Source organism: Tenebrio molitor, chromosome 4 (genome assembly GCF_963966145.1).
Source record: "Tenebrio molitor chromosome 4, icTenMoli1.1, whole genome shotgun sequence".
Taxonomy (NCBI): domain Eukaryota; kingdom Metazoa; phylum Arthropoda; class Insecta; order Coleoptera; family Tenebrionidae; genus Tenebrio; species Tenebrio molitor.
The window spans coordinates 29,177,490-29,199,983 of NC_091049.1; the positions used below are offsets into that span (position 1 = coordinate 29,177,490).

Genomic DNA, 22,494 nt, shown 5'->3' on the forward strand with positions numbered 1-22,494 from the left:
AAGAGAGAGATAGAGAAAAAATGGTGAAAATAGGATACAGGAAAATACAGATAAACGGGGAGTGGTTTAGATGGGATGAGACGATGAGAGAGAGGAGAAACTGAAGAAAAATTTCTAGAAGAAGGAGAGAAGAAGAAAGCGACCCGGCGAGAAAATATACAAGGAGAAGGTGAATAAAAAGGTGGAGGGACAAAGACAAGGATAAGTAAGAGAGAAGAGAGAGAATAAGAGAATCGAAGTACAATAGAGAGGGGAGTGAGTGAGAAAAATGATGGCGAGATTCAGATGTGTGACGAGGAGAGAGAAAACAGGAATGGGACGGAAAGAGAAGAGAGAAGGTGTAAGAGGTGACGCGAAGACAGTGAGACGTTCGTACACATGCGGCGAAATGAGGGAGAGGGAGAGAATGGAACGGGGAGAAATATGGAGCGAAGATGGCAGGGAGATGGATGAAAGAGGTATGGAAGAGGAGAGAAAGAATAGAGAACGAGAGGAGTGGGGGAGATTAATAAAAATCTTGAATATGAATGGATATATTTTATGTTTGTATGAAAGTGTAAACAGAAATCAGAAAGCCCGTAGGGCAAAAAAAAACATTAAATACAGGTCAAAATAAAATATTTGTTTCCTTATAGCATTTACTTCTTCCTTTTTTCCAACACAACTTGACATTCGTCTTTGGGCATCATGAAGACGGCGTAATCCAACTGAATCTCTTTAAGCGACTTGTACGACACCGGTTTCACATCATACTTCCTCAAAAGAGTGCTGAGCGTAATCTTCATCATTGTCATCGCCATTTTCACACCTAGATTTGAACAAATTGCGTTAAAATTTCTTGGGAAGTGCGCTCTCACCTGCGCACACTCTGGAACCGTGACCGAACGGCATAAACGCACACCGATGTCTCTTCTCGGTTTCTTCTGGTAAGAATCTGTCTGGATCGAACTTCCAAGGGTCAGGCCACAGGTCGGGTCTCATGTGAATGTTCATTATGGCGACAACGATGTCTGCTCCAGCTGGAAAGACGTGTGAATCTGTGTACGAGGTGATTAGAAGAAAAGTACTCCACAGGCTGCAGCCTTTACCAATTTCGATGGTCTTGTCCATATTTCTCATTACGAATGGAACGGAAGGAAACAGTCTCAGTGACTCCTTGATAACTCGTTCTAGATACTCCATATTGATGACATCTTCTAACGTGATGTCTCTGTCACTCGTCCCAAATATTGAGTCGAGTTCGTTTTGGACATTTTTCTGAATTTCAGGATGCATCGCTAATGCGAGAAATGTGAAACCTGAAGAATACGACGTCGTTTCAGTACTGGCAAGTATCATATTCTGCAGTTCTGCTGCAACGTCTTCTTCTTCCATGTATTTTTCAGCGAGTAATGAGAACAAATGGTTCAGGTGGCGTTTCTTCTTCAAATCATCATCTGCTCAAAGAGTATGATTACGTCTAGGAAGACAAACACTTGATAACTTACCAGAATTGTCACAAAGTGTCATTTTCTTCAGATTCATCAACTGAAAGAATATGATTAAGATACCGACTTTGTAGAGACAATAAAATACCTGAGTGACAAAGGGCCAGATGTTTTCCGACAATTTTGTCGTTTCTTTGCCTAACGGAGAATGTTTGAAGGTGAAGTTGGGGTAAAGCCAAGGTTTTAAACACCGCTCGAGCACCAGTTCTTCAAATCTTAAATAAGAAGCAAATCTTGCAGTTATTATTGTTGAAATATTACTGGTTTTGCTTACCTTCTAACATTCGTCAGGTACTGATCCTGTCCCACGACTAGATCTGCATCGATATCAGCAAACGTCTCTAGCAACAACAAAACATCAACTTCAGGTTTCAACTGAAGAAAAAACTCACCACAGAAACCGTTCAGAGCGTGGTTCCAAATCTTCGGCAACAATTGGATGGAATTTCCGTCGTAACTTCTCTCGACATCACTTACAAAGCGCTTGGAATGTTTTTGCAATGCATCAGTGTACGAATTCAAAATCTTCTGATTGAACGTTGGGATGATCATCTTCTTGCGTCCTCTCCACACGTCCACTGCAAGAACACTAGATAAATGTGCGATTTTTTTACGAATGTAAAATTTACCTTTGGACGTTACCAGACCATTTCCGAAACACATATCTCCATATCTGAAGAAAGAAGATTTTTCCAAGAAGTTGGTGAGGAGCTGATCTGCGTCCTTAGGGCGGGAAGTGATGATGTGGAGGTAGGGTCCAAACCAAAGCCTGAAGACTGTTGGATTTACGTCGATGTGTCGAAGCAGTTGATAATAAAACTCTGCAATTGAACAGTTTTAGGTCTTGCAACAAGATTAATGATTGGAAGTAATGAAAGGCACTGCGTTTCTCCGATTTGTATCCAATCGAAAATCACTTTTATTATCACTAGTTATTTGAAGAATATATTTTTACGTATTCTCTCGAATGTTTTCTATTTTTTAAATACAATTACCATTTCTTCCTTGACGAAATGCAAGACCGTTTCCCAACAAAGGCCATGCGAGTGGTCCTGGAAGCTTTGCAGCATAATAGTAGAGCCATCGTCTATTCCAAAAATATTTCAGGAGTAAAGTTACTGTCAAAGTAATCAGAATCGACACCAAAACTTTAGGTATTGTTGCACTTGCAAGAATCAACATCTCGACGGGATCGCGACGACACTCTGTGGTAAATACAATAGGCAAAATCAGGAGTAAACCTGTCGAGGTCGACTATTTGCAATGAACCTCTTCTGAGAATAAAGAAATATCATCAATCAAGAGAAAAGACGCACGAGAACAAATATATGCGAATATTTAAGTAAACAATATTGTTATTCTTATGCATAATGTATAACTTCATCATTAAAAAAAATAAATAAAATGTAAATTAATATTTAACGGCTTTGGACAAGTTATTAGGTATATCTTGTGAATTTGAGGTTTTTGGTGAAATACCCACGACACTTAAAACACAACTGCAAAAATGAACTGGCCATTGCTTTGGTTTAGATGATGCAATAAATGGATCATTTAGGTAGAACAGGATTATTTTAAAATAAATTCAGGTGTCCCTGAAGTGCGTGGCAAAACTTTAACCACGAGCTACTAGGCTTCATGTAGAACTCGGAAAAAATATTTAAAAAATTCTGTCAAAAATTACAATGACATTTAATTTTTAAGCTTCCTAGAGGTTACTTCACATTGGCGTACATTTTATAAAATATGTATCCTCTCGACTCACTCTTCAGATAGCTAAATAATAAAATGCACGCCAATGCGAAGTAACCTCTAGGAAATATGCTTTAAAATAAGGAACCGCATTGGTAAAATATGATAAACAGGGTATATTTTTAAAATGTGCTGAAATTTTACCTACGAGGTTGTGGGACAACGTAGAAGACTAAAAGCAATTAAAAAAAATTGTAGCTTAAAAATTAAATGTCATTTTATTTTTTGACATACAGGGGTTCCAGAATTGCGAAAAAGCTTCATAACTTGTTTGTTATTAAAGATATCAACTTTTGCTTTTTTCTAGATGATAGCTATGCTTCTACTGCATATTCGGAAAATATTGCGGTATGCATACAGGTGTCCCAATATTATAAAAACGCTAAAGTTATGTTTTTTTAAATGGAACCTACCCAGTTTGATTTCATTTTTGGATTCTATGCTAAATTGTGAATCGAATCTGCACAGGTCGTTTTTACTTATCTGTCATCGTTTTTGACCAATGGCGCTTTTTTTACCAGAATTCCGAATTGCAGGGGTCCCTTCGAAAATTCGTACCTTCCAAATAGTTGCACATAAATTAAAATATTTGACGCTGTTTGATTCCTGAATGTTTGCCACATTTGTTAAGTGTTTAGTCAATTACGTGCTTAGTCGCATATGCCTACTACGATTTTTTAAATATAACAAGCTAAAAATGTCAAACACTCATTTTTTTCAAATGGCACCCCGCATTTATTATTATACTGGTCGAAAGCTTTTTTGAAAAATTAAAAGAAAAAGAAGAAAGTAAAAGTTGATATCTTTAATAACAAACAAGTTATGGAGCTTTTTCGCAACTCTGGGACACCTGTAGAATTTTTTAAATATTTTTTCCAAGTTCTACATGAAGCCTAGTAGCTCGTGGTTAAAATTTTGCCGCGCACTTCAGAGACACCCTGTATAATGTGTTGTACATCAATCACGCTAGTTATTAAATTTAAATAAATTAAGCTTTAATATGTGTTAATGGATAATTAATTGTTCAAATATTGGACAACTGTGAAGTGAATTTGAGTCTAAAACGCATTTTAATGATATATTCCAAAGTGATTATCCCACCCAAAATTTCACCTGGACGGTATATATGCGCTTATGTAAAAAATTCTTTTTACCATTAGTAATATTACTAATATGTATAGCTTGGCATTTTGACTTGTAGGTACACTGTGAAGTTCCGTTTTTCTAGTGTTATTTAGTGAAAGGTAAATAATTTTTCATTGTTTACAAATAGTGAATACATAAACACATAAAGTGAAAGTTTGTGAAAATTCTGCGACAGGTTTAAAAAACAGATCTTTGTTACATAATTTGTTATGGTGATGAGATTGTGATTAATGGTAACCAGTTTAAAGAACAGCAATTTAAATATGCATTTTTGGCAGAATAATAAATGACAATGTCAATCAATGTCAATTCTCCTGAATATAAAAAATGGGATTTAAGTTGGTAGTGTAGTAAAAAAAGTGATTTAATAATAGTGTTCTCAACTTTGAATAATAATAATATGTAGATATGTTTTTTTATTTGTATATATTACTATGGTACTTTCCCGTTTGTGCGTCAACAAGTTATCAGTACCAGTGGAACGGCCCGTACTTACGCACGGAGCGATAAAATATTTAAAAATTATTTTACATTTTATTATTAAATTATCTGAGTATCTGACACCTCTTCTTTTCTTCTTTCCTGTGACAAACCGCTTCTTTCTCTATGTGTCTCTCTTACGCTATCACTTTGCTGATAATTTAATCTTCTACGCTCATTTTCAATATCTCTTTCTTCTTGGCTTCCTCTTGTTCTCGCCTACGTCTTTGTCGTTCTCTATTTGCTGCTCTTTGTCGCTCAAGTTCGTCTACATTATCCATTATTGTTATATTTTTTTTATAAAATTAATGACAGGTTTTACTGTCAAAAGGGACGTGTCGTAGCAACACTACTTCGTGGGTACCGCCATATTGTGACACGAAACGGACATCTATTTGCATTGTAGTATTAAAGATTCTAATAGTTGTTGTAGTAAATTGGCATAAACTTAATTTTGCATTGGTAACGTACAAATTAAATAACACAATGCTTCTAAGATTACAGAAGAAGAAGTAAACAAAGCTACAACACTCCCAAAGAGAAGGAGTACGAGGAGAAGATTACAATTTTTTTGTTCTTCAAGAGTTCCTTTCTAGTCGCATTTTTCTTCTAAGATTCTGCTCTCTTCACTTCCAGAAGACCCACTCAAGCAATCAATCAAAAGCAACGACTGACACAGACAACTTTGAGATCCAGTGTGCAAAATCCGAAAGCTCTCAAACGGACACTAGAAACGAATTTGCAAAAACGTAGAAAATGAATGAGAACCTTTGGTCCAAGATTCTTAAAAAAATTTGTAAGCAATTTAAAACAAAAAAACGTTGTCCAAAAATTGACCCGCGCAAAAGGGAGTTATTCAAAATGTTTGAATTATGTAGTGTTAGATAGATAGTTGCAGTTGAAATGTTGCTATTGTTATGAAATCTATATTATTCTCTGTAGCCGTTTGGCAGTAAAAAAATAAATTATTTTCAATAATGGAATGTGTTTTGTTATATAGTAGTTCAGGCCGTTATTTTTAGTTGTTTTTATAAGTGCATGAAGTGAGTGTTTTTTGTGTATGAAATAGTTATTTACGTTACATATGCAGTAGACTACATTTTACAGCGCGAGGTTTTTAGATTGAAACATGACCGCGCAGCGGGAGTGTTTTAACAAAAACCGAGCGTCAGGCCGTTCAAAATAGTTATTTTTATACCTATTAATAACTGCATGAAGCGAGTGTTTTGGTGCATGAAATAGTTATTTACATTACATATGCGCTACATTTTATAGCGCGAGGTTTTTAAATTAAAACACGACCGCGCAGTAGAAGTGTTTTAACGAAAACCGAGCGATGTAAAATGCCTACCGCATCAGGCATTAGAGAAAACAATTAATTTCTGTTCATTTTTGAAAACTGAGCGGATTAATGGTAGCGGTATCTTGTCTTAGTATAAATGGACGTTACTTGTGATACGCTAAACATTTTTTGGAGGTTTCAGAAAGCTTAAAATTTTCCATAAGCTTATCTTTTTTATAGTATCAAGTGAAAACAAAAAATAATGCGAAATTTTTTATTACTGTTCCACCTGTGAGAGCCCATACATTTTTACAATTTTGAAAAATTGAAAATTTTGAAAAATAAAATAATATGAGCATCACAAACTTTATTTATGAATCTTTTCCCAAAAATTCGCATTCATTCTGTAGTTTCTCGGCATACATGTAACTCGTAATTGGTTCGAACTTGCTTCGCAAGGGCATAAGGTGGGATTCTGCGTCATACCTTGGTTTTTTGACCTCTGGAGTGACATGAAGTTTATGTTTACGTCACGTTTAAAACGTTAAACAGTCTCCCATTGTGTGAAATCTCGTTTTGTGGTTCATCAGTTCATCACCTCAAAACCAGTTCGCTCATACAACTTTGCTAGTTTTTTAATTAAAAAAAGGATCAATACATGACAGTTGTTGTAATATTAAATTTATATTTGATATTAATTAGTGAGCGGTTGTTATAAAAACAAATGAATGTTATAAACAGTTTTGAATAAAACATATAAGCAGAAAGTCTGTCAATAGTTTATTGAATTAAACGGATTCTTCTAATAATACTACAAAGGGTTATGGGCCCAGGAGAATGTTAAAAGAAAGAAGATTTAATAGAAGAAGATGAGTGGAAATGTAATAAGAATTGAACCACTGGGAAAAGAAAATTATGATACATGGAAACTTCAGATGGAGGCAGTTCTCGTAAAGAACAAAATGTGGGGATATGTAAATGGATCAATTGAGAAACCAAATAATGAAGAAAATACGATTTGGGAAGAAAACGACAAAAAGGCAAGAGCAGATTTAATCTTAGCGATAAATCCCAATGAATTAAGGCAAATAAAAAATTGTGTAACTTCAAATGGAATATGGAAAAAATTAAAGGAGCTTTATGAATCAAAAGGTCCTGCAAGAAAAGCTACGTTGTTAAAACAACTGATAATGTCCAAAATGAATGAAGGAGAAACTATGAAAAACCACTTAAATAATTTCTTTAATATCATCGATATCCCCATTCAGGTATGCTGTTACAAAATCCAACTGATGAACTATTAAATTGTATTGTGCTGCGATGGCCATTATTATTAGTCTTACAGAACATAATCTTGAAACAGGTGCAAAAGTTTCTTGGAAATCTATTCCTGGCAATTGAGCATAACCTTTTGCAACTAATCTTGCTTTTCGACGAGCGATCGTACCATCGGAATTAAATTTTGTTTTCAGAACCCATTTACAGCCTATTACTTTTCGATCACTTGGGCGATCAACTATTTCCCATGTTTTATTTTTCTTTAGAGAATTAAATTCATTTTTCATCGCTTCTCTCCATTCTTCGGATTCTTGTCGTAAAAATGCTTCTTTAATTGTTTTTGGATCTTCTTCAGTAATTTCATTTGTTCTTGAACCTTCTTTCTCTGTTATTTCTTCTTCACATGCTTGTACGTATAATTTCTTAGGTCTTCCTTTCTTTCCTGTATAAAGAAATTTTGGTCTTCCAGGTTTTCGCTTTTCTCTTGTTTCTACTTCTCCTCTTTCGGTGTAATTTTCTTGCAAGTTTTCTATTTCTGTTTGATCTTCTAATTGATTCTCATTATTACTAGCTTCACGTTCTGTTTCTTCATTTCCTGGTTGATTTTCTATGGATTCATTTTCATTTTCAAGTTTTCTATAATTGTTCAAATATATTTCAACTTCTTTTTCTTTCTTCATAATATCTTCAGAAGTAAATTCTTCCTGCATCGGTTGTTCTTTTACTTCAAAATTATTTACAAATTTTACGTCTCTTGTTGCATAAATTCTTTTAGAATCGGGGCACCACACTCGATACGCTCTTCTTTCTGTTGAATAACCCACGAAAATACATTTCTTAGTTCTTGGATCAAATTTTCCTTTATTTGGAGTTTTATCTAACCTGTAACCTTTCGTTCCAAAAATTTGAAAGTGTTTCACGCTAAAATCCTTTCCCGTCCATAATTTGTGCGGTGTTTGTGCATTTATACTTCTAGATGGACATCTATTTCTTAAATAATTTGCTGTAGAAATTGCTTCTGCCCAAAATGAGGGCGACAATTGCGATTGTATCATCATACATCTTGCCATTTCTATTAAAGTGCGATTTCTTCGTTCTGCAACGCCATTTTGTTCTGGTGTATATGCCACCGTCATTTCATGTTTTATTCCATGTTTCTCCTAATAACTTTCAAATTCTTTACATAAATATTCAGTTCCATTATCCGATCGAAGACATTTTATTCTTTTTCCTAGCTGATTGCCTTGTATTTAAAAAATGCACTGGCAGCTTCACTTTTCTTCTTGATAAAGTAAATTTCGCACCAACCTGACTTATCATCAATAAACGAAATAAAATATCTTGATCCACCAATCGAGTTTACTCTCATTGGTCCACATATATCGGTGTGAATTAATTCCAATAATGTTTCCTTTTTTATGTGATTCATTTCTTGAAAAAGATTTTCTAGTTTGTTTTGCTTTCAAACAAATTGAACAATTTATTAAATGTTCATTGCATCCAATATTCAAACCATAAACTTCGTTACTTCTCGCAAGTTCTTTCAATTGTTGTTCGTTAATGTGTCCAAATTTTTCATGCCACTCTTGTATTTTTGTTCTTGAAATGTTCATACTTGCAGCTGCTGTCTCTCCCTTTTTATCTAGAATTTCGCGAACATAGTAAAGGTGATTTCTTTTTTGACCAATCATAATTTCTTCAAAGTTTGTTTATTGAAAAAAGCATTATATGGATTGAAGCAGTCAGGTCGTCAATGGTACAAAAAATTAGATGAGAACCTACAGAAGTTGAACTTAAGACCCCTCAGCACAGACAAATGCATCTATATGAGAAAAACAAGAAGAGGAAACGAAGAAAACATGGTTTTAATAGCAGTGTATGTAGATGATATAATAATAGCGTCTAACAGCATGGAAGAAATTAATAATCTGAAAGAAAATCTTGCGAAAATTTTCCAGATGAAAGATATGGGACAGATTAAATATTGTTTGGGAATTGAATTTAACGTAAAGAAAAACAAAGTTACTATGAGTCAGAAGAAGTACGTTGATGATTTATTAAAGCGTTTTGGAATGGAAAATTCAAAAGAAGTTTCAACTCCCATGGACCCAAATGTTAAACTGTCAAAAGAAATGTGTCCAAAAACGGAAAAAGAAAAAGAAGAGATGACGAGGTGTCCATATCAGACTTTAATTGGTTCCCTTATGTATTTATCATTTTCATATTCTGTAAGCTGTTTAAGTCAATATAATACGTGTTTTGGAAAGGAACACTGGACTGCTGCGAAAAGAGTACTACGACTACGGATTAGTTTACGAAAAAAATGTTGAAGATATAATTGGTTTTGCAGATGCTGACTGGGGAGCGAATCCTGACGACAGAAAATCTTACACAGGATATATTTTTATTTTTGCAAATTGTTCTGTCAGCTGGGAAGCAAGAAAGCAACAAACAGTAGCACTGTCAAGTACAGAAGCAGAATATATGGCTTTATCCGATGCCACAAAAGAAGCCATCTATTTGCGACGATTTTTAAAGGAGGTGTTGGACATAGATAAACAAATTCAAATAATGAACGATAATCAAGGTGCAAGGAGCCTCGCACAAAACCCAATTCAACATTCCAGAACCAAACACATAGATATCAGGCATCATTTTATACGAGAAATATTGCAAAGAAAAGAAATAGAAATTAAATACATACAAACGAGTGAAATGGTCGCCGATTTTTTAACGAAGCCTCTATCAAAATTCAAACATAACTATTGCTTAGAAAATTCCGGCATTAAGAATATAGAATAAAGAAAAAATAAATTTAAGGGGGGCTGTTGTAATATTAAATTTATATTTGATATTAATTAGTGAGCGGTTGTTATAAAAACAAATGAATGTTATAAACAGTTTTGAATAAAACATATAAGCAGAAAGTCTGTCAATAGTTTATTGAATTAAACGGATTCTTCTAATAATACTACAACAGTACCACATGATTTAATAAGTAAACTATATAAGCATCATCTAGGTCACTCCCCAAAAATAAATAATCGGTTTATTTGGTTCGTCAATGATTTTGATGGCATATTTTAAATAATGAATAAATTAATCTACCAATTTTCAAGCATTTGAAACAAACTAAGGTACATGTTTTCTATCGGGGTCAAATCAACGAAATGTGGAGGTCAACACAACACGGACGTCATAAACGATGCCACTCTCTTTTAATACTAATGACTGGATTCCTGAAATTGCATGCAGTGAGTACCATATTTCTGAGTACTTGCACACGTTTTTTATTGAGACAATTAATTGTATTTCACACTTCCATTAATTTCTAAATTTTTATTGTATCCGGTGTTCATTTAAATGTATCCTCAAAATAGGCGTTGAAGAGTCGATTGTGAACACCCCACGAATTACAGATCACGAATCAGCTGGTTAAATCTAACCTCAATTTTTACGTTGTTTGTATCGATCGATCAAATTAATTTGTAATCGGGTCATCTATGGATTTGAATCCGTATGTCTTTTGCGATTGATACACGTACTATTGCGGGCAAAAAAAGTGGGACATCAAATTTCTGTCAGTTTTGAAAAATTTGATGTAGTTTAAGCTTTATTGTCATTTTTTTGACACTATTCCAGATGACAGTTTAAAAATTTATTTTATACTCCTATTTTCCTTTTCCAAATGCTCTCTCCTTTTGATAAAGATAGATTTTGATTGGGACTTTGCCTTAAATAAATCTTCACTACGTGCTTACTTACAATCATTCCCTACAACCTACAATACTTAATGACAACGTCAATCAATTCAAAGTAGGGTTAGAATAAGATAAGGGTTATTTCACATTAAAAGTCAAGACAATGACGTTGATGTCCCACTTTTTTTGCCCGCAATAGTACGTACGTACCTGTATTTCAAACTGTGTTTATTGGAGCGTGGAGTTCAAGTAACGACGTACGATTTCGAATTCATGGATAACTCCATTGCAAATTAATTTGATCACGCTTTATTTTTACAGTGCAGACTGACGAGTGGTGCGTTCACAATCGACTCTTCGACGCCAACTTAAATAAACACCCGATATTCGTTGGCTTAGAACTGTTGTAACCTAATTTTTTAAATAAACCTTATGATATTGCTTTCAAAATTAAAATTAAGCTAAATCAGTTTCATTTAAAATTTTTCTTCGAAATTTAGGTAGTTTTATTTCTAGAGCCAGTGGCGTAATTTACGGAAAACACTTGAGATAAATGTACAAAATTTCCTTTGGTTTAATGATAAGGAAGTGGCAAATCAGTTAGATTTTATATGTGATTTTACCGACACTTGAAATGGCCGCCAATATCTATTTTAAGATTTTATTCTAGATTAAAATTTGGTACTTTGTATTAGTAAGAATTAAAATTTCAAAACAAATAAAGTCTTATGTAAACGATCAATTATTGCAGATTCCAAAATTAAAATGTTGGTGAATTAGGTCAATATGACGTAAGGAAGAGAAGATCAATAAAAACTCATATCCATAAATATCGATTATTTAATTGGTATTGATTAGGCTTATCGAAAGCTTATAAGTTTAGATCTCTTTTTTTTTTAATAGTCTGTAACATGTGGTCACTGTTTCCACATGTTAGCAGATAACTCAATGAAACTATTTTTTTATGTATTTTAGTCCTAGTTTATGTAAGTGAAGTAGTTTTAATAACATCCAGCATGACAGTGGTAAGTTCCCATTTACAAATTTAAAAAAAAAAAAAATATATGTACTACAGTATACCTACAGTTCATCGGATCTGTTCAAAATTGTATAAATATTATTATTTAATATTAATTTTATTGTTGATTTTTTCAAAAATACATTAAATTGTTAATATGTACTTGATTCCAGAATTAACTTCTAGAATTCGCGGCAGGAAAAAATGAATATTTTACAAAATTTTTCTGCGAAAAGAAGCTTTGCCAATGTTTTTCATTTTATATAATACAGTTTAGCAAGAAATTTATTAGCTGAATGTCTAGATAACTAATACACAATTATTTAACAGTAACATAAATAAAACAAGTATGTATAAATATTATTGGAATTACAAGAAAACATTTCTTATAAAAAGAATTAATAAATACCTGGATAATTTTTGAAATTAAAAAAAACAGTTTAACTAAACCGGATTAGGTGTTGGAAAACATGACAGAACTATTTTTCTGCTTTGCCTTTATTAAAAAAGTAAGGCCAATGTTTATCATTTAAAAAAAGTCTAACTTTAAAAAATAAGTGGCTAAAATAATTATTGCAAAGTATCTTATTAATTTACTTGATGCAGGATAATATCGCGCGTTCAAATGAAATCCTGGGCTGAGAAGGGATTGGAAACCGTCAATTGTTGTGCTTTTTTAAAGCGTAGATTAATTGAAGCATGTTGACAGCTAACCTAAAATTTAGAGCCAAAAATAATCTTTCTTTTGTGTCTTTCTTCGCATTCTTTTTACATTAAAAATAGAATAACTTAACGATTCCTATTCCCGAAGAAAACTAAGAGCACCCTTTGCTGAAAAAAACAAACATTTTCAATTATGTCCCGATTAAACATAAACAACTGTCATTCGTGGCAACCGGCGGGAAATTCAAACTTTACACTGTTCTAAACGGTTTAATTTTTCCAACGCCTACTCAGTCCCGGATTTCATTTGAACGCGCGATGTTGCTTTTGACACCACCAAGAGCATAAAAGAAATCATTTGTGAAAAGTTAAAATTTCTACGAGGAATCAAAATTATATACCAATTCACTCAGACTCGAATAATAAAATATTCAAAAACGTTGTCAGATAAATCAGTTGCAAAAATTAAATTGTGAAGCCTTTTTTTAATTTTGTTGTAAATTTGTGGAGGGCAGTTGTCTACCTCGAGGGCATGTAAAAATAAAAAACACCAATACAGTGTAAATTTAAACAGCATCAGATCAAAGCAAGAAAAACCTGAAACTCCACTTGAAGATAAAATGTCAGCTTTTCACGGTACACAAGATTAGCAATCTCATTTTTTTTTAATACTTGTTTTTACATTTTATCTTTTTTTATTTGAATAAAAATACATAATTTATGACGAGCGAAAAGACAGCACCTTGATGGATTTATTAAAAATCACAGTTGCATTAATTTCAATTAAATCTCCATACATTAACAATCAATTAATAACAAAAACGTGGTCGAATTTTATTAACAGCAAACACGTTTTTATTCCAATAAAATTTTGTACAGCTCTAATGTCGTAAATGGATAATTAACTAGATTAGAAAGGATACGAGTATTAGCTTATCTTTTCTCTTTCTTCTATTTTTATTCATTACATTGTTATCATCACACATTAAAACAATAAGAACAAGCATCAATGAGATATGAGAGATCTAAATCTAAACAACAACAATTTTCTAAATGATTTCTAAAATTAAAAATTTAGAACGGTTTATTTTGATTCATTTTTTACATAATTTAATACGTAATAGTAGACTTAACCAAGTGCTCTGAATAAACTGACTCAATTATTTCTCAAGTATTTATTACTGTTTTAAAGTGTAGATCAGATTGCTCTAAATGTGATCTCCTAATGCAATACCAATCATTTTCTGCAAGGTGTAAATGTGGGGAGCGTAAAGACACAATATCATTATCAATACATTGTTTTTAATACTAAGATAGATGTGATAACAAAATACACTATCTTACAGATATGATAAAAAATATGTCTTGCAAAATAATTGTTATTGAAAAATTCCCATTGTACTGTCCAGATCTGCATCCTGTTTACCGATTAACTATCGCATATCCAGTACTTCAAACCTTCTTCCATTTAATAATGAAACACATATTTGGGTTTTATCTTCTTCAAATCTTTAAACAATGGATTATTATTTATCACTTTATGAGTATTGCACCTTTTCGTCTATTTTTTTTTCTTCTTTTTGTTGTTTGGGCACAATTTTATCGTTGTTTTACTAATGACAACTTACAGATCTAATATTATCAAAAACTGTAAAATTTTGTGTATTTATAAACGTAATAACGTGCGATCGAATAAAAAAAAAAACGATTTATCTGGATTGTGCTATTCTGATGCTTTGGTTGGTTCAAACCACCATTTTCGCCTACTCTGATTTTTTTTTATTCGATCGCACCGTATAAGTATGTCGTAAATAACATTTTATTTTCAAATTTCATTTTATTTATTAAATGAAAAAAATGTCTTCAAATCTTTAAAAATTAATCAACAAATATCAATGATTTAATTGTGTATTGATTAGTCTTATCTGAATCTCCATGAGAGTGAGACGTAATTTTTTTACAGTATTCTGTACAGTATGACTACTGCTTCCACTTTTGAAACAGATAACACAATGAACTTGGTTAATACTTTTAAACACTAATTCTTACTGTGAAGTAGTTTCACTATCTTTAATAGTTTTAATTATGACAACGGTAAGTGTTTAAATGTACAACTTTTTGAACTGACAAACTGTAGTCTGACTTGACACATTCACTAAGAATTTACTTTATTGTTATTTTGTCCAAAACATAAATTGTATTAATCGCAAAATACATTTTTTCAGAACCAGCGACAAGTGCGATCAGGAGAGAAAACGAAGATTTCCAGAAATTTTTCTTCGGTAAGTTTACCTCTTATCAGTAAGTATATGTCGCGCGTTCAAATGAAATTCTGGGCTGGGAAGGCGTTGGAAACCGTCAATTGTTGTGCTTTTTTAAAGCGTAGATTAACTGGAGCATGTTGACAGCTAACCTAAAATTTAGAGCCAAAAAATTCTTTCTTTCTTTTATTCTTTGCAATGTTTTATATTAAAAGTAGAATAACGATTCATATTCTCGAAGCAAATTTCTAAGGGCTCCTTTTGCTGAAAACAAACATGTTCAATTATGTCCCGATTAAACATAAATAAGTGTCATTCGTGTCAAAAGGCGGGAAAATCAAACTTTACACTGTTCTCAACGGTTTAATTTTTCCAACGCCTACTCAACCCAAAATTTCATTTGAATGCGCGATATATCCTTTCTTGTAATTTATTACTTGATACGAAAAACATTGCTGCAATAAAATTTGCTACAGGAGACGCAACGTACATTTTTCATATAATTTTTCATGAAAAATGTTAGCGTCAGTTTTTCATTTTTCGTTAATTTTGTCGAATTGCAATTTGTGGGGTGGCTCTGCTCTGCTCTGCGTCAATAAGAAATAGTGTGTAATTATTACTCAATTTTTTTATTGAAATGTTTTGTACAATACATTCTGTCTTACTTGATTAATCTCTTATCCACCAAGATAATTCATATCTTGTGATAACGATCTGAACGAAAGATAGCACCTTGTTGGATAATTACAATTCATCAACGATTAAAAAAAATGCTTGAGAAACAATTCGTTGTTTTCATTTTTATACTTTAGGAAGCAAAGAAATAATCACTACCACGGTAAAACATTTTTTTAGATTTTCGAAAAAAGACGTAAAACCACTGACCCCGCACAGGACTACAAACACATTTACATTGCACAGTTGGTCCTCAAATTAATCGAAAATGAAGAAATCGAGGACTTCTCTTTGTCTTCCAACAATGAAAAATTTTGCGATTTTGACGACATAGTGGTGGAAATCAAATACCACACCCGAGGAATACAAATTTACGCTTTTCAATTAAAATACTTCGACACCAGGAAAGTGTCGACTATTGCTGGATTGACTGGCGACAATGGAAACTTCGAGAAATATGCTAAAAATGTTAAATCAAATGTCAAGTTGATAGTTTTCACAAATTCGACTTTCAACGGCCAAAAATTTAATTTCGGGGAAACTGCAGTTAAAGTTGACAACTCTCTACCAGATCCACTTTTGTCTACTTGGGAAGCGGGACAGTGCTACCAGTTGAAGATCGAAAACGCTGCAGACTGTCTCTTGTATGCCAACCAGGCAGATGTCACCACAATCGAAGTTGACACTTTGGAAGCGTTTACAAAAATGTTCAATTGCGATGAGTCAGTTTTTAGGGAGTATGTCTATTTCATAATCGGGTGGAATTTGACAGAGGGGACAACACAGAAGTTGAGTAAGAGGTGCATCAAGCGTGCGATTGCTATTCGAGTGTTGTCACCATTCATCAAGCCGTTGTCATTCTCTTCGAGTCCAGTCGACGAAAACACAAAACTCCTAAGAGATGCCATGTCAAAGTTTCGGATAACAATTTTCGACAAGAGAAACTACAAAAGTGTTAAGAGCATTTGGAAAGATGTCAAGAATGAGATAGATCTTAAAGAGGTGAACGACGTTCGAAAACAGTACCAGGTGAAGTTGAATCATGTTGACAATCTGGAGGATTTTGGTGGTGGAGAAAGTAATGTGATATTGTGGTTGATGGGACAGTGTCCATTGGTCCTAGATGGCAGGACTGACTTGAATCCAGCGTTGAAACTGTGTGAAGACGACAAGTTTGTAGTACTGAGCCCAAAATTTTCCATCGAGAGTTCTTCTCAATTTCAAGATTTGTCAGATCTGGAGAATCAACCCCAACTGTACCAGAACTTCATGAATCGCTTTGTCTACTCGCTTCCTTGTGCCGGCACAGTCACTTTAAGTGAAATGAATTTGGACCGTGGTGAGATCAAGAAGATCACAACAGACGAACTAGTCTTGATGACGAACAAGTACATCCCCAAGAGCGACCAAGACGAAATCTTGCCACCTTGCTACATTTTTCGAAGCCTGTCGAAAGTCCTGATCGACTCAAAGTTTTTGAACCAAGTTTCCAAAAACAATCTCATACTGATCAGTTCAATCGAGGACTTGGACAGTTTCAAATGTCGCTTCGACTACGTCGAGTTTGTCAAAGTGGAAGATTTTTCCAACGACTACGACGAAACAGTCATCTACGTCAGCGAAGGCGAATACTGTCAAGAGGAGTTCAACAAATTGTGTGCCAAAAAATCTCGAAAAGGTGACTGTCACCAGTTCAGATACGTCAACGATGAGTGTCTGGAGTGGATCAGAAGCAACTCGATCAAGAAGTTGAGAAAATATCTATTGAAGGGTGAAGGGATTGGGATAAGTGAAATGTCTATCAACGAGAGTGAATTGTTTGACGGTCCTTCAACCAATAGCATTAACATTATTTGTGGGGATCCTGGAATGGGGAAAACTACATTGATGAAAAATTTGAAAAACGAAGCTCGTCCAAGTGTGTTGACAATTTTGATTCACGTCAGAAATCATGTAAGATATTTCCAAAAGAAAAATGTTGACGCGGAGGAGTTTGTGGACTATATCTTCAAGAAGAGAGACATGAATCGACGAATTTCGCAAATTTTGAAAACGAATGGACGAATCCAGTTCATCTGGGACGGACTGGACGAGATTTCAAACGAGAACTTAAACATTGCCAAAAAAATTATCAAGAACGTATCCAGAAGAGGACACCGACAGTGGATAACGTCTCGAAATAACTTGAAAATTTTGCTAGAAACTGAATTTAACGTGTTTTCCAAAAACCTGATGCCGCTTGACGACGACCAACAAAAAAGTTACGTTGGTAATCGTCTAGGCTGCTACGACGCAGACTTGGTCAAAATTTGTGCAAAAATCAGAAAAAACATTGCGCGGTTTCCCAACCACAACATAATAGAGGCGCCTTTGCAACTTTTCATGCTGACCGAGTTGCTTGGTCGAGATCTAAAAACGAATTTGGATATTATCGATGGCGTATTTACAGCAGCGGACTTATTCGAACACTTTGTAGACGACAAATTCCAAATTGACAATCAAAATGTTGATTCCATTTCTGCCAAAAGCGCGCACAAGTCGTTACTGAGTGAGTACGAAAAGGTCGCAGCTGCGACTTACTTGGACCAAAACCTAGTGGAAGTTTCTGATTGTGACAAATTTTTGAAAAAAATTCACAGCGGCCGGGACCCTTTCGGCCTCATAACTCACGTCTCGGAGGAGTTGTGTCCAGAGTTTTGCCACAATTCTTTCGGTGAGTACTTCACAGCTTCGTACATTTCACAAAACTACACCAACATCTTCCAAAGTAACGATTTCCTGTATAACGAGCGCTACAAAAACATTCGATTTTTCTTGGACTTGATTTTGTCAAAGAATAGCAAAGCGCACGTTGCGGTGTTGTACAAGAACCTCGAGCTTTTGAGGGAATGCAACGCGACGGAGTTGACGCGTCAAGATAAGGTCGAGCGCAACGCCCTCCAACTGGCACTGACGTGGCGCCAAAAGTACCCAATTCTCAAAACTGAGAAAACAGAAAAGAATGAATGCATTATTTATTGTCCCAGCGCAAAGCGACGATTTAACGACGCCGAGTTTCAACAAATCGTTGATTTCCTTTGGAAACACGGCTGCGAAAGTGAAAATTCAATTTTTTTTGACGACGCGTTTCTGTTACTGCCGTTTACGAGACTGTCAAACGAGGACAAGAGGAGAATTCGCGAATTCAGAACAAAATTCTTTCCCTCTGTTCTGTTCTACGCCGTACAGATCGACCACTCAAAGATATTCACCTTGTTCTCGAATCTTCCGTTTGTCATGACCAATTTCAGAGAAAATCTTTTACATTTGGCTGTAGAGCACGGATCGGTCAAGAGTTTGAACCACATTTTGTGCACTCCAAATTACACAGATTACTTGACCACCAAACCAAAACTTTTGAGCAAAATGTGTTCCAAATTCGGCGACCTTTTGAAAAGTCTCAAGATCGATGTAAACGTGAGGGACGGTGACAACAGAACAGCTCTTCACTATGCTTGCGATGCTAACAATCTTGACGCGATCAAGTTTTTAATTAAATCCGGCGCGGATCTAGACGCTAGAGACAACAACAACCAAAGCCCGCTGCACCGCGCTTGCGCTCCAAAAGTCATACAACTGCTGATTCAAAATGGCGCCGACGTCGATTCTAGAGATGAGTACGGTCAAACTGCGGTCCATCGCGCTTGTCGAGACTCGTCTGTCAACGCGTTAACAGTGCTAACGCAGAACGGTGCCAATTTGAATATCGTCGACAAGACTGGTCACGCTCCCATTCATTACGCTTGTCTCAACGGCTCGTCCGACATTTTGAAGCTTCTGATTCAAAATGGCGCCGATGTCAATCCTCCAGACGAGCGCGGTAAAACTGCGCTGCACCATGTCTGCGAGAACGAACAGTTTGGCGATGATTTGGTCACGTTTTTGGCCAACTCTGGGGGCAAGTCAAATCTTAAAGATAAGAGTGGTCGGGCCGCTATTCACTATGCTTGTCAAAACGGTTTTTCCGAGAAGCTAAAACTGCTGATTAAGAGTGGCGCGAGAGTGAACGTGCGAGACGGAAGCAACAAGACTGCTCTGCACTACTCTTGTCAAGACCAGACAATTCCTGACGATGTTGTGGAGTTGTTGCTTAGGAAATCGGCGAAAATAAATGTCGTGGACCAAGACGGTCGTACTCCTCTGCATTACGCGTGCACCAACGGTTCTGCCGAGAAAGTGAAGCTGTTGATTCAAAATGGCGCCGACGTTAATGCCCAGAACGCGCGCGGTAAGACAATCTTACACTACGCGTGTGAGACTCGGTCCATCTCTAGTACCGTTGTAAAACTTCTAATATCGAACAGGGTAGACTTGGATGTCGCCGATAAATGCGGCCGTACCGCTCTTCACTACTGCTGCCTAAGCGGGTCCACCAAGAAATTGAAGTTGTTGATTCAAAATGGCGCCGAAGTGAATGTCGCGGACAACTGGAACAAAACCCCGCTTCACTATGCATGCGAAAAGCAGAAACTGTCTTACGATTTTGTCAAAACGCTAATACAAAGCGAAGCGGATCTAGATCTGGTCGATAGCAGCGACCGTACCGCTGCGCACTACGCTTGCATGACCGGTTCTCTCGAGAAACTGCAACTGCTGATTGACAATGGCGCCAATGTAAATGTTAAAACTGCTACCAGCACTCTGCTGCAGTTTGCTTGCGAAAGCTCTTGCGTGTCTCCCACTGTGACAGAACTCTTGATCCGCAACGTCGCATATTTGAACAGTATCGACCAGCAAGGTCGTACTCCGATGCACCACGCTTGTATCGGGGGTTGTTCAGAGAAAGTGAGACTTCTGATTTTAAATCGTGCCAAGGTGAATGTTAAAGACAAGGATGGTAAGACGGTTTTGCACTATGCCTGCATGTACAGCAGTATCTCCCCAGATATCGTGGCGGATCTGGTGGAGTCTGGTGCCAATATAAGTCTTGCAGATAAGGATGGTCGCGTCGCGATCCACTACGCATGTTTGAGTAATTCTCTCGAAAAAGTAACTATTTTACTGAGTAAAGGGGCGTCGATCGAAGTCAAAGACAGAAACTATAAGAAGCCGCTCCACTACGCCAATCAAGATCTGAAAAATTCTCTCAATTTGAACAGTTGTTCAAATTGTACTATTTCGTAAACCTGAAGAGATGATTAGATAGATTTTTATTTATATCAGTATATCACAAAATGATCTCCGGTTGCAAAGGTTACAGTTTATCAATCGATAAGTAACTCGTCGTTTTAAATTCAGTTTCAGTAAAATCTTCAAATTACTCCTTATCAGAAGAAATGCTTCAACAATTATTGACAGATCTTCAGCAACAGAAACAAACTAATTATATCTATATATTTTCTCCACACATGGGTAAGTAATTACGAAATGTCTTTGGTACGTAAAATAAAGTGAATTTAAATTGCAGGGTAACAATTCTCGAGTCTTCCTTAGGAATCCGCAAACACTCAGACAAAGTGAATTAATTGTACCTTTCTCGATTATAATAATTTTTGTTTTTGTGGTGTCTGAACAACTGAGAAAGAAATAAAGGCGTGTAAATGTACTTTGAAATAAAGAAATTGATGTTTTCATGCTTCACCTTAATATCTCAATCTTGAAACGAAGGATAGATGACTTTCAGGAAGAAAATCGAAAATGTTTTTGTAATTTATGACTGACTAGTTGCTAAAGCGGGTTTATAATTTTTTTTTTGTTCGACACTGTCAGAATTTGAGAATTTTCTCCTATGTGAACGGATTTTGATAAATGTCACAACTTGTCAAAACGAAACGTCAAGCTAATTTTAAAGGTTTTAAGCAATTTGGAGCCTTTAAGGGGCTCGTCAAACAAAAAAACGTTGTATTCAACTCGTTCGTGTGTAAATTGGGCCTTTTTTGGCACTTGTGGGCCCAATTTACACACAAACTCGTCAAATAAACTACTATTATTTTACTGTCTTTTCCATAAGAAATAACTAATTTCACGTGTCCAAGTACTGACACTATACTGCGAAAGAAATAAAATGTAATGAGGGTTATCTAGCGACAATTTATTTTGTTTTCGATTTGTTTTTGTTTCCGTTTTTCGATTTCAATTCCTATTAAAAAAAAAACAGTGTGCTATGCCTCTGTCAACATCATCTAATAATTCTCTTTACGAAAATAATAATAGCTTTCTTGAATTTAAATTGCCTCAAGACTCAAGGTTCCGTTTACGAACTACCCATTGGAAAATTAGTGACAAATATTTAACTGATGCAGGTCTTTCGACAGAAATGTCATCATAAAATTTCTGGAGGAAAATTAGTTTTTCGATGTGAAAAATGCAACAGGAATTTTAAAAACGAAAGGGGCCTTAGGACAAGAATTCATGGACTAATGGGCCAATCGTTTTTGTGAGAATCATTTTCCTCAAAAAATAATAACACAAGAAGGAAAAATTAAGCAATTAATAACACTGGGCCGTATGATTTCCCATTCGTTAAGCCTTTCATTAACTAAATAATTGATTAGACAATGTGAGAGTATATGCCAAGCACTATGTTAGACAGAGACAAAGCAACTTAACGACGTTCTTTAACTTTAATGAAAGGGAAATCATACGGCCCACTCTATCTAATTCCATGGATTATGAGAAGCAATTCCGGTCTCAAAATAGTCATTCTAGTGGATCACAAAGATTACTTTGTACTCTATGTCCTGGAAAATCTTTTAAGGATAATAACAGATTC

The 22,494-nt window shown here is 35.1% G+C and overlaps 2 protein-coding genes across 4 annotated transcripts; one reads left to right on the plus strand and one right to left on the minus strand.

Moving 5' to 3' along the window:
• Positions 1–517: 517 nt before the first annotated feature.
• Positions 518–13,563, minus strand: LOC138127730 (cytochrome P450 4C1-like). Of its 2 annotated transcripts, XM_069043802.1 has the most exons (10): positions 13,331–13,563; positions 2,483–2,761; positions 2,117–2,308; positions 1,880–2,065; positions 1,762–1,828; positions 1,576–1,702; positions 1,488–1,527; positions 1,089–1,436; positions 858–1,037; positions 518–808 (listed from the first exon to the last, which is right to left on the minus strand). In XM_069043802.1, exons 2-10 carry the CDS (start codon positions 2,667–2,669, stop codon positions 639–641), a joined length of 1,497 nt encoding a protein of 498 aa, XP_068899903.1. In that variant the 5' UTR covers positions 2,670–2,761; positions 13,331–13,563; the 3' UTR covers positions 518–638. The 2 variants fall into 2 exon arrangements, with proteins under 2 accessions (XP_068899903.1, XP_068899904.1); XM_069043803.1 differs by lacking the exon at positions 2,483–2,761 and having other exon boundaries at positions 13,331–13,559.
• LOC138127729 (uncharacterized) lies at positions 12,031–21,355 on the plus strand. Of its 2 annotated transcripts, none has more exons than XM_069043801.1 (4): positions 12,031–12,151; positions 15,033–15,089; positions 15,924–21,134; positions 21,190–21,355. In XM_069043801.1, exons 1-3 carry the CDS (start codon positions 12,143–12,145, stop codon positions 20,904–20,906), a joined length of 5,049 nt encoding a protein of 1,682 aa, XP_068899902.1. In that variant the 5' UTR covers positions 12,031–12,142; the 3' UTR covers positions 20,907–21,134; positions 21,190–21,355. The 2 variants fall into 2 exon arrangements, with proteins under 2 accessions (XP_068899902.1, XP_068899901.1); XM_069043800.1 differs by lacking the exon at positions 12,031–12,151 and adding an exon at positions 14,713–14,901.
• The last annotated feature ends 1,139 nt before the right edge of the window (positions 21,356–22,494 follow it).

Coding starts and splice junctions, on each gene's coding strand:
- LOC138127730 (XM_069043802.1), bottom strand. CDS start 2,669: ATGTTGATTCTTGCAAGTGCAACAATACCTAAAGTTTTGGTGTCGATT. Junction 1,829..1,879: donor CGCTCTGAACGGTTTCTGTG/GTGAGTTTTTTC, acceptor TGTTGTTGCTAG/AGACGTTTGCTGATATCGAT. Junction 1,528..1,575: donor TCTGGCCCTTTGTCACTCAG/GTATTTTATTGT, acceptor ATATTCTTTCAG/TTGATGAATCTGAAGAAAAT.
- LOC138127729 (XM_069043801.1), top strand. Junction 15,090..15,923: donor TTTCCAGAAATTTTTCTTCG/GTAAGTTTACCT, acceptor ACATTTTTTTAG/ATTTTCGAAAAAAGACGTAA.